This window comes from Aspergillus undulatus (genome assembly GCF_047715775.1).
Source record: "Aspergillus undulatus strain CBS 261.88 unplaced genomic scaffold BDV17scaffold_4, whole genome shotgun sequence".
NCBI lineage: Eukaryota > Fungi > Ascomycota > Eurotiomycetes > Eurotiales > Aspergillaceae > Aspergillus > Aspergillus undulatus.
In genome coordinates, this window is record NW_027396608.1 from 27,457 (window position 1) to 37,378 (window position 9,922).

A 9,922-nucleotide genomic window follows, 5' to 3' on the forward strand; every position below is an offset into this window, starting at 1 on the left:
AGATATACAGGGCTTCTTAAAGAAGTGGAGCATGAGGCCATCAACGCCGGTTTCATGGGTGATAAACCTATTCGGGGCCCTCGATTGATTCTATCGATGGCCTATATAATACCTTTTAAGGAGCTTCTTTAACACCTAACTCCAGTGACCGTAGGCCTGTTGTTCCCTAGCGTTGGGGGGATCCCCCGCAGTCTCCACGTTAGCCAGGTCATTCAGTGGCCAGCAAACTAGCTGGTGGTTTCTCTGCCGGCCCCACGGCCCGCCTCGTAACTTTGTACTCCATGAGTATTAGGGATGTTTGCAGCTACCGAAGTGAGGGACAGCTGCACCTAGGTAGCCACAGAACTGCAACGCCTCTTGCACAAACCGCCAGCATGAGACTCGCATCAAGCACATTTAGGAAAACCATTTACATTAGCCACCAATGTTCTCCACTCTACGGACATGGTCGAGATATGATAAACTCTGGGAATACTGGCCGGTGATTTAAACTTAGGGTTAGGTCCCCCCGGTCACATGATTATACACGTCTTGAAGGATCATCAGTCATGGCACCACCCCCACCTCATTTGATACAACCTTGTCCTTCGCATGTTCAGAGCATCTACTAGTAATTAGTAATGTCACCAGGCTTACCACCAGAGATCATTCACATCATTCTCACCCTCCTGGTACCGGGCCCAACCAGCTGGGAATGGGGGAAACGCCTACCGCGCGATGAGAGGCGCCGATTCCTCGCCCTGGAAGAGTTCAACTGGTTTTTGAATCTGAGGCTTGTCAATCGTATGCATGCCTTCTATATTCTTCTCTCCTCTCCTTTGTCTACTCATCCAGAGATCAGGTAGCATTTTAACCGTTCTCCATAGGCCTATTCGATGAACTCCTAATCGACATCTTCCTGGCCGCTATCCGGGCAGGCAATATTGGATACGGGATGCCGCTTCGACGCGGGCCAGCAACGCCTTCAACAATGGCAATGGGGCAACGGCTCCTCAGCGCCGCGGTACAGCGGCACAGGCAGTGCCGCGAGAAATTTAATTATGGGCTCGTTCGAACGGTCACGCAAGGTGTGGATGGGGCGGTGGCGTTGTTTTCCCATTCGCATTTGCATTCGCAGTCGTATTTTAGAGGCGAGAACGTCCGGAATGGCCATGGCAATGGCAACTATGACGCGGGGAAGGAAGAGGAAGATCCACTACTACTGGAAAGAAACTACCTTGCTGGAATAATTGCTCTCTTGGTGGGAATTGTTTCGACCTGGTTAGTTATTGATATTCTCGCAGAGGGAAGGGACTTGGGGGACCTAGATGAAGGGAAAGGCGAGGTGCTGGCGGCAGTAATGATGACGGCAGCGTATCTAGGCCGACTTGACCATATGTCAATATTGCTTGAGATGGGCGTTCCTGCTGATTCAGACCCAGATGATAAATGGGTGTACCCGCCGTCCATGGCCGCTGCACTCGCTGGGCGTGGAGACGTTCTAACATTCTTGGTGAAAAAGTGTGGTGCCGACATGCGAGTCCCGACCGTTGGTAGTGGGGATACTGTACTGCATTTCGCTGCACTGGGTGGCCATGACACGCTCGTCCGGAACTTTCTAGATATCGGGATCAAGGCGGATGTGCGCAACAATTCCGGGGAGACGCCGCTACATTATGCTGCCGGAGGAGGCCATGCGCGGGCCGTGCGAGAGTTGATCGAGAGAGGAAAAGCCAACGTCAAGGTCCGGGACCATTGGGATGTTGCGCCGCTAATCTGGGCTTCGGCTAGGGGAAATGACGCGGTTGTCGCAGAGTTGTTGAAGAGCGACACGGTGTCTGTCGACTGTCATGGATCGGCTGCAGTGAATACACCTGTATTCCTGGCGGCTATCCTAGGGCATGAGAAAGTATTCCACCAGTTGTTTCCTCGCACCAATGCTCCTCATTCGTCTATCCTTTACATGGCACTTATAGGCGGGAAAGTGAGTATTGTCAAGGCCATTATAGAGGCTGACGCCGGCGTCCTGGGAGACTACCATACCAACAGGCGCGAGACTACTTTATTTGTACCTGCAATATGGGGAAATGAAGAAGTCCTTCGATACCTGCTTTCTGTTGAGTACCATAATGCCATCAACGCGCACGACGCCCGCAGACGTACAGCTTTACAGTATGCGGTCTGCTCAGGCGACGCCGGGACAGTCAGGGCTCTGTTAGAGCATCCGGACCTTGCTATCAACTCGAACAAAGACCGCTGCCTTGAAATAATTCCTTTGAAATTTGACATTGACGACGGGGACTTTACTGCTGAGATTCTGGATGCCCTGCTTAATCACCCCAACATCAACTTGAATATCAATATCAGAAAGCGATATCGCCAAGCACCTCTTATGCCAGCCGTTCGTGTTATAAATGTTGAGGCACTGAGGTTTCTTCTGACGTGTCGCAGGCTTGATCGACCCTTCGTGGGCTCTGTATAGTTCAAGAGGAATTGCCAACCTTATGAATATCACATGCCTCTGTTGCAAATTTCCATGCGCTGGCTGTCAGCAAAAACTACACAAAGCTCGACATAAGTATCATATTTTGTGGAGTTTAGGCGTAAGCCTTATACCCTATCCTCTACCCGATATCCTGAATGCCAGCCCCAAGATTAAGCGACCACATAGGTACACTCATCAGGATAAGGTGGCACATACTGCGACAGGACCTACAAATCTGCTTAGGAGTGCAGGAGCGGCTTCAAGGTCATCCGGCTCCTAGGTCAAATACCAACTACCTATCTGCAACCAAGCCTACTTACACGGTCCTTGCAAGTGTAGTAATTGCCCAAGGCATCAAGCATAAACAAGACCAGTTAGGTGTTCCTCGATCTCCTCCTACATAGTGCATCTCCTCATCATGTTCAATAACTCGATGTATAATTGGTAGTTTCAATGCAAACCTCTTGAGCTGGTTACTGGACTGTGTCTTGGGAGGGAAGCTTGTTGGAACACCCTTTCCTTCCGCAGATACCAGCTACGGTAGCGGGTGTCTATCGTCTCTACCCCAATGCGTATCACCCTGGTGGTTGGTATCCTTGTATGATACCCCGCGAAGGAATGGGCTTCTACGCTGTCCATGGTCATTTCCACATATGGCCATTGCCAAGCTAATTTTCCAAGATCAGTTCATTCAACTTTCATACCTAGTGAATGTTGAACTCCAGAAATATCATCTGCCCAGAGCAGCTCAAAAGGACAAGGACGTTGTCACAGATAGCCGTAAGTTTAGGCCTGTATTCCAGTGGAAGCCATAGAACGTTCTGACCATTGCAGGTAACCCATATTCTCTTGATGAATAATCCGGAAGGCTGAGCATGCATCGTCTCGCCGGACGCGTCTAACATGAGAGCACCCAGACTGGTGCTCAGATACTTATTACCCTGGCGAAAGGAAAGCCTTGTAATAGCAGGGATACCTTCGAGCCTGTACAAGCACTGTGCAGTTGCTGTATCCCAGAGTCGAAGAGAGTTATCGAGTGACTCTGACCTAGAATAGACCCAGTCGAGGAAAGGATCACCAGATGCTGATGCTAGTAGCTGGCGATCATCAGAGAAAGCCATGATAGTGACACCATTCTTATGGCCCTCAAAGCTCTGCAAGCGCTGTCCTGTGGGCAAATCATAGGGATGAATAATTTATCATCAGTTTGTCGACATATCTTATTTTTGCACACTGTCCAGTAGATAAATTCCAGATTCGTTTTGTCTTGTACTCACCGGATAACAATTTGAGGACGTTGGATGAGAACGAAATCATGAAGATGTAATTTTCATGACCGTACAATTCTTGTAGACACTGGCCGGTAAATGGATTCCAGAGTTGAATTGTTCTATCCGTAGATACTGCCAGTTTCTTCCCATCGGGCGAGAGATCGATGTTATGGATTTCAGCACACTGGCTCCCAGATGCCTTCTGATATTACCCAGCTGATGTGTTCCCAGTCAATACTGTGCCACCGAATGACGCGGATGTGATCACCCTGCCCTTGTGGTGCAATGAAGGTGAGAAATCAACTCCACGGACCCAGCTGGTATGCCCATCCGGTACCTGCAAGCAATCTCCATTTGATGGGTCTTAAAGTCGTACTTGGGCTTCCCAAGTTGCAGATGCCAGTACATCCCCATCAGGCGAGAACGCAATCGAAGACGCAGTAACCATTGTTAAGGACTTTCAGACACCCTCCATTCACAGGATCACTTCGAGTAATTCTCTCGCGTATGCGGCGGCCGTTGCACATGCATACGGCTGCCAGTCCTTGTTTTTGTGAGAATCAGCGTAATCAAAAATGCCCCGAACGACTAGGCAAGGGAAATGATTCATTAATCCGGCTGCTTCCATCTCAAAGCAAAGTACGCGACCGAGCTCGGAGCTCACGCGATCCCGTTCAGCGCCGTCTCTCATGATCAGATTTCCCGAAGCAAGCAATAGTGCCATAATGAACTATCACATCCCCTATTCGCACCGTTCGTTCCACCGCCCTTTGTTTTCTGCAATGCTCGCATGTAGCTCCCCGAGGTGGCGATAGGTCGCGTCAAACAAAATATCCTGTTGGGGACTTGGAGGTGAAAATGCCGGCAAGCCATCAAAATGAGAGACATGATCAAGGGACCTAGTCTGTCCTCTCAGGTGGTTGGCGTGAACTTTTGAAACAGCCTCATACCAAACTACCGGCGGAGCGTTAAGATATCATGTCCGTTCAATCCCACCGGGGGTGGACTTCCCAAAGTCATATTGGATCACTCCACCATGGAGCTTTCCTGGCTGGCTTACGATGACATCCCAAGTCGAATGTCCGCTTCGGGTGATGGGACAACCCCTCCTATACCGACAAGAATGCCGAACCGAATGAACGGAAAAGCCATCTGCAACTTGGCTGCAACTGTGCAGCGGAGTTGGCACCCATCTGACCCTTTGGGGGCCAAGCGAGGACAATATTATGCTCGCCGATTCGGTCAAGAGTGTAAACCTCGAAATAGTCGCTGTCCAATCTCTCATGTGTCTCATCTCTTGCGCGGCAGCGAGCGCGACAGGAAGGGCGCATACTCAACCCACAGTATAGTTTTCTGATGACAGAAGGTGTCGTTTCGCCATCTTGTCTCGCACTTTTGCCACAGCTCGACCCAGTCCAGCTTTGACAGTGTCGAAATGCTTCTTTCAAGCGAAGTCCCCTGCTTAATCTTGTCCAGCGCTAAAAGGATAGAGCGTGAGAAAGTGCGAGTCAGCAGAGTCCGAATGAGACCGAAGGCTGGGCAAAAAGACAGGGTCTTGCTGATCACTTAAGACTCTGGGACTTGAGAGCGGCAGGAACTAAGACTGGACCCGGGCAAAGCCAAGGTTGTTGCTTCGTTGAAAGGTAGGCTATGGCCTTAACGAGGCGTTGCTGACAGGGTTGGTCGACGCGGGGAGCTGGGCTGACGGCGAGTGGGCGATCGTGATGCGTGAGCATTGGCCAATGGCATTCGAACTGTCTCCGTATGAAGAGCAAAGAACATCATAGTGTGAACTAATGATCGGATTGACGGGCTAGAACATCAAAAGAAATAATAGGATTGAAGAGATTGGCTTCAGTGACAGGGAAAGCAAGCATCCTCAAGTCCCACGAATGTCACATGATTCCAGGGTACTTTTGTATTCGTCTCGGACAGTACTGATAATATGGACATTCGCTGATTGATACCGCAGTGACAGACATGTAGAAAGAGGTAAACTTCATGAGAATATTGATAATAAGGAAAGATGTTGAAAATCCATGTCTCCAAGCGGTTGTGTTGTAGGCCCCTTTCGCTCCTTCCGCATCAATACCCCTGATACCGGAATCTTAGTAGAGCTGGAACTGAGTGGGCTAGAGCAGAGGTTATATAGAGCCATATACCCTAAACGAAATAGTTGTAGGACTATGGACAGATGGTCTCGACTGCGGTTCACTCTACTGTCAACTACACGATTCCGGATTTAGATGCTGGGACCGCATAGCGCTGAGAAAACACAGCTTCACCTGCTCGAGAGAACTCCCAGCCCGGCGAAGCGAACACTATGCGCCGCCGCTTCTCCTTCAGCCCAAAGACGCCAGCAAATTCGACGATGGCAGAGATCAACATCTTCGTCGAACTGCGGCCGGAAATATCCAATGGCCCTTCCTACATCCACTTCATGGAGGCCAACCCCAGCCGATATCGAGAAGCAGCTACAGTTCAGTTTGACAAGAATCTTCCTTCGCGTGCCAGAATCATTTGCCAGAATCATTCAACCGATGGAGGCGTAGATAATTATCGTCAAGTAACAAAGCTCTCGAGGCTAACGCGGCCTTGGGGTTTGCACGGCGTTGAGGGGCGTCAGGTTGGATTTGGTGACATTAAAGGTGTTAGCGGGAGATTTTCTGAAGGCGTGAGCCTCACGTCCTCGAGGGACCAAACAAGTATCCATAGACACAAATCATCTTGATGCATTTCCCATGGACTGGCTCGGAGAAGCTCGAGTACTTCCACTGCCACGGATCCTCTCCCAGCAATGGGAGCACTGCCGAGTCCCTGATGCAATGATAAGGCGTCAAGGCACAGTCTGGAGGGGGTGTGGCGACACTGACTTCATCAGGCCCCCGTTTACGGAAACGCGATCCACAGAGTTTGGCCTGACTTTGGGTGATCTTGGGTGGGCCATGGACTGGAAAGTTTGTCCTTTTGAGTTGTGTAGGTGCCCTGAAATATGATCCACGAATTATAGTACGAACACTGATGGCATGGACGTCAAGAGAAGCGCCAAGGAGGGTGGTATGCCTCTCATATTGCAAGCTGATGGGCTGGAGTGTGTTGATGACCGTTTTTTCGACAGCTTTCGGTGAGTGGCAAGTTGGAGGAGTTCGTGTGGACAGGATGATAATTTGATGGTTCGATTCCGCAATGACATCGTCTGGTGCAGCGATAATCACTGATAAGCTGGGCAGGGGAGCGCTATCGCCACGTGATTGGCGGCCACGTCATAGGCAGAGAACAAAAGCGCCCACATCGACTTGGAGATTGGAGACAGGCACGACCCTGAAGAGCCGTCATTGCTTCGCTCTACTTCTATTCCCCTTTGTATTATCCACCTCATTCCTTCTCTACTCACAGATACTACGCTGGAATCTTTGATGAAGATATCGCAGTGACAATGTCTGATTCCACGCTCTACCTCTACACCTCGCTGACTGCGGGGTCCTCCCACATCATCACCGCCACTTCACGTTTGGAGACGATCCTCAAGGCCAACAAGATCCCCTTCCGCGCAATTGATGTGGCTACCGACGATGCGGCAAGGAAACTATGGGGACGCCGTTCGAAGGGCAAGAAATTGCCCGGCTTGGTGAAATACAGCACTGTTGTCGGCGTATGTTTGCTGCGTCAAGTGGGGGAAACGAGGGCTTCCTCCCATGTCGAGCATGGCTGACACCACGACTACTACAGGACCTCGAACAAATCGAAGAATGGAACGAGTTTGGTGAACTAAGGATGCAGATCAACAGCGTCCAAGACGACTTTGACAACATCCCTGCCACTAGTTACCCTCTCCCGTCTGCTGCGGAATCCACCACTACCTCCGCGGCCCCCAAGGCCCAAGCCTCCGTCCCCAAGACGAGCACAATCAAGATTCAGGACCCTCCCGAGAAGGAGGCCCAAAAGGATGACTCCATCACTGTGGCACTCCGTCAGGCCAGCGAAGAGGCTGCCGCCAAGGCCAAGGAGGGCTCGTCGACCGCAAAATCCACCGCAACCAGCGCATCCGCGGCCGCAGAACCCCAAATCCCCAAATCAGACACCGACGCAGACCGTAAGGAAGGAAGTGGCGAGCAAAGTGTACGTCGCATGTCGGTCGCTCCTGAAATCGCAGAGACTGGTTTAAAGCGGCCGCCTTTGGTGCCCGAATGTGCTGCAGTCTCCTCTGCCAACTTTCATGCTGATAACGCTGCGGCTTTAGGGCTGATCAACCACCACCGTAACTCAAACATCGCCGCCGAGTCCAAGGAAGAGGCGGAGAATTTGGCCAAGGAGCTGCGCAAGTCGATTTCTGGTGACCAGAATTCGGCTCTCGAGAAGCTACGTGAGCAGAAGGCATCCCTCGCCCCGGAGATCATGGTCGAAGATGCTCTGGAGGGCTGAATATGTACAACTATACTAGCTCAATTTGCGCCAGGTTCACTGCGCTCGTGAAGGTGGCGGTTCTGCGCTTGCATTGTTTTTCAGCCGTCGCTCATGATTTACGATTACTCGGCATTGCATGTTTGTTTACATATGTACGGATACCATGGTGGATGCATTTTCTGAGGTTGTCTTTCGGCTCTCATGTTGGTCAGTGTACAATTCAACGGGTTGCCTTTTAGTAAGACTATGAACTTGCTCGTAGAAAGCGCCATAGAAAGCGCCAAAGGCATAGAATCAAATAGAACTCATCGCTTCATAATCGTCCGTTATATGTGGGAATACTAAATATAATGCGTCAACCGAGCCCTCGCCTTCATCTCGTTGACACCCTTACTTCCGATACTTATCAACCGCCTCGCGCAATTTCTGAATAACATCGCCCGGGTCCTCCGCGCCAAACACCGCTGACCCTGCGACGATCACGTTCGCGCCAGCCTCAGCAGCCTGATCTATTGTGCCCGTGCCTAACCCACCATCAACCTCAATGTTCAGATCGGGATACCGCTCACGCAGCGCCTGAACCTTGGGGAGCTCAGAAGCCATAAACTTTTGTCCGCCGAAGCCGGGGTGCACGGTCATTACGAGGACCATCTGCAAAGAAGCAACACAACATTAGAAGACTATTTTTCCCAGCCAAATCCCAATAAAAAGCAGACAAGCATAGTTGATAGGAACACTCACATCTGGCCTCTCCTTCTCATCCTCCGCCGCAAGAATATCCCAGAGCACATCAACCGGCGTATCCGGCTTAATCGCAATCCCAGCCTGCATCCCCTCCTCATGGATATACCGAATCAAGCCCTTTGGGCTCGTTTTTTCCGTGGTGGTGTAATCAGCCGGATCGGTGGCCGCGACAGACGAAACGGCCGCTTCGTAGTGGAAGCAGTACAGGTCGCAGCCTGCTTTCTTGAAGTCTTTTACCCATTTATGAGGCTAGACATGCAAAGAAAAAAAGCCAAACTGTTAGCATTTTGCACTTGTCCCTTTCTTTCCCCTATTACCCCGCGGATGCCAAAATTTTAGGGGCGCACTCACCTCCGCAATCATCATATGGCAATCAAACGTCCCCTTCCCGTTGGCCTGCGCGGGCCGGTGAACGTGTGAGCGGATCTTGGTAACGACGGGCGCGCCGAATGTGATGTTTGGCACGAAGTGGCCGTCCATGATGTCGACGTGGAGCCAGTCGGCGCCCTGCTCGATTTTGGTGCTGCATTCGCTGCCCAGTGTTGCGAAGTCTGCGCTTAGGATTGAGGGGGCTATGATTGCGGGGGGTGACATGTTTGCGGTTGTGACGGTAAGGCTGTATGTATAGGATATCGGAATTATTGTATATGTTTAGTGATGGACAGTTGAAGAGGATAAGTTTCGAAGCGCAAAAAATTAAGCGGAGCTTCAAACAAGTTTATAAACAAGACCAGTCTAGCCTGAGCTGGAGGGGTGGATTTGATTATTTGGGTAGTCCGCGGAGCTCACGATCCCGACTGGAGTCCTTATTACTACAACCATTACCAGCGATTGATATCACCGACTTTTCCATGCTCGACCCGTAGACGTCACTCCGGAGAGCCCGATTAGGAAGGGCCCATAGCTGGATAAGGGCTAGGGCCAAGCCTTGCACGTGTGCTAGCGGGTGGGGCAGCCAGGCCTGGATGCCTGATTGCAGGTCACGGGAAACAGTCTCCGGCTGTTCGGTGACGCTGGGCGATTTAGCGCTGCATCTCAA

At 51.0% G+C, this 9,922-nt stretch overlaps 5 protein-coding genes across 5 annotated transcripts; 3 read left to right on the forward strand and 2 right to left on the reverse strand.

Annotated features, from left to right (window-relative positions):
* Positions 1 to 620: 620 nt before the first annotated feature.
* Positions 621 to 2,461, forward strand: BDV17DRAFT_287253 (ankyrin repeat-containing domain protein; the record flags this gene model as incomplete). The annotated part of the gene is made up of 2 exons (XM_073761125.1): positions 621 to 783; positions 867 to 2,461. 2 exons carry the CDS (start codon positions 621 to 623, stop codon positions 2,459 to 2,461), a joined length of 1,758 nt encoding a protein of 585 aa, XP_073619715.1.
* A 1,749-nt stretch (positions 2,462 to 4,210) lies between these two features.
* BDV17DRAFT_279232 (uncharacterized protein) lies at positions 4,211 to 5,066 on the reverse strand (the record flags this gene model as incomplete). Its single annotated transcript, XM_073759682.1, has 5 exons — positions 4,211 to 4,421; positions 4,488 to 4,689; positions 4,732 to 4,786; positions 4,840 to 4,904; positions 4,934 to 5,066. The coding sequence occupies 5 exons, from the start codon at positions 5,064 to 5,066 to the stop codon at positions 4,211 to 4,213; spliced, it is 666 nt and encodes a 221-aa protein (XP_073619716.1).
* A 1,545-nt stretch (positions 5,067 to 6,611) lies between these two features.
* BDV17DRAFT_143132 (uncharacterized protein) lies at positions 6,612 to 7,238 on the forward strand. The gene is made up of 2 exons (XM_073754337.1): positions 6,612 to 6,859; positions 6,971 to 7,238. Exons 1-2 carry the CDS (start codon positions 6,757 to 6,759, stop codon positions 7,150 to 7,152), a joined length of 285 nt encoding a protein of 94 aa, XP_073619717.1. The 5' UTR covers positions 6,612 to 6,756; the 3' UTR covers positions 7,153 to 7,238.
* On the forward strand, positions 6,906 to 8,422 carry BDV17DRAFT_252373 (uncharacterized protein). The gene is made up of 2 exons (XM_073756535.1): positions 6,906 to 7,387; positions 7,465 to 8,422. The coding sequence occupies exons 1-2, from the start codon at positions 7,172 to 7,174 to the stop codon at positions 8,155 to 8,157; spliced, it is 909 nt and encodes a 302-aa protein (XP_073619718.1). The 5' UTR covers positions 6,906 to 7,171; the 3' UTR covers positions 8,158 to 8,422.
* A 107-nt stretch (positions 8,423 to 8,529) lies between these two features.
* Positions 8,530 to 9,477, reverse strand: BDV17DRAFT_287255 (ribulose-phosphate 3-epimerase RPE1; the record flags this gene model as incomplete). The annotated part of the gene is made up of 3 exons (XM_073761126.1): positions 8,530 to 8,790; positions 8,881 to 9,132; positions 9,235 to 9,477. The coding sequence occupies 3 exons, from the start codon at positions 9,475 to 9,477 to the stop codon at positions 8,530 to 8,532; spliced, it is 756 nt and encodes a 251-aa protein (XP_073619719.1).
* Between the last annotated feature and the right edge of the window lie 445 nt (positions 9,478 to 9,922).

Excerpts from the sequence above, each read along its gene's own strand:
- BDV17DRAFT_143132 (XM_073754337.1), top strand. The coding sequence starts at position 6,757 with ATGGCATGGACGTCAAGAGAAGCGCCAAGGAGGGTGGTATGCCTCTCA. Across the intron at positions 6,860-6,970 it reads CGTTTTTTCGACAGCTTTCG|CGCTATCGCCACGTGATTGG; the intron begins GTGAGTGGCAAG and ends TGGGCAGGGGAG.
- BDV17DRAFT_252373 (XM_073756535.1), top strand. The coding sequence starts at position 7,172 with ATGTCTGATTCCACGCTCTACCTCTACACCTCGCTGACTGCGGGGTCC. Across the intron at positions 7,388-7,464 it reads AATACAGCACTGTTGTCGGC|GACCTCGAACAAATCGAAGA; the intron begins GTATGTTTGCTG and ends CGACTACTACAG.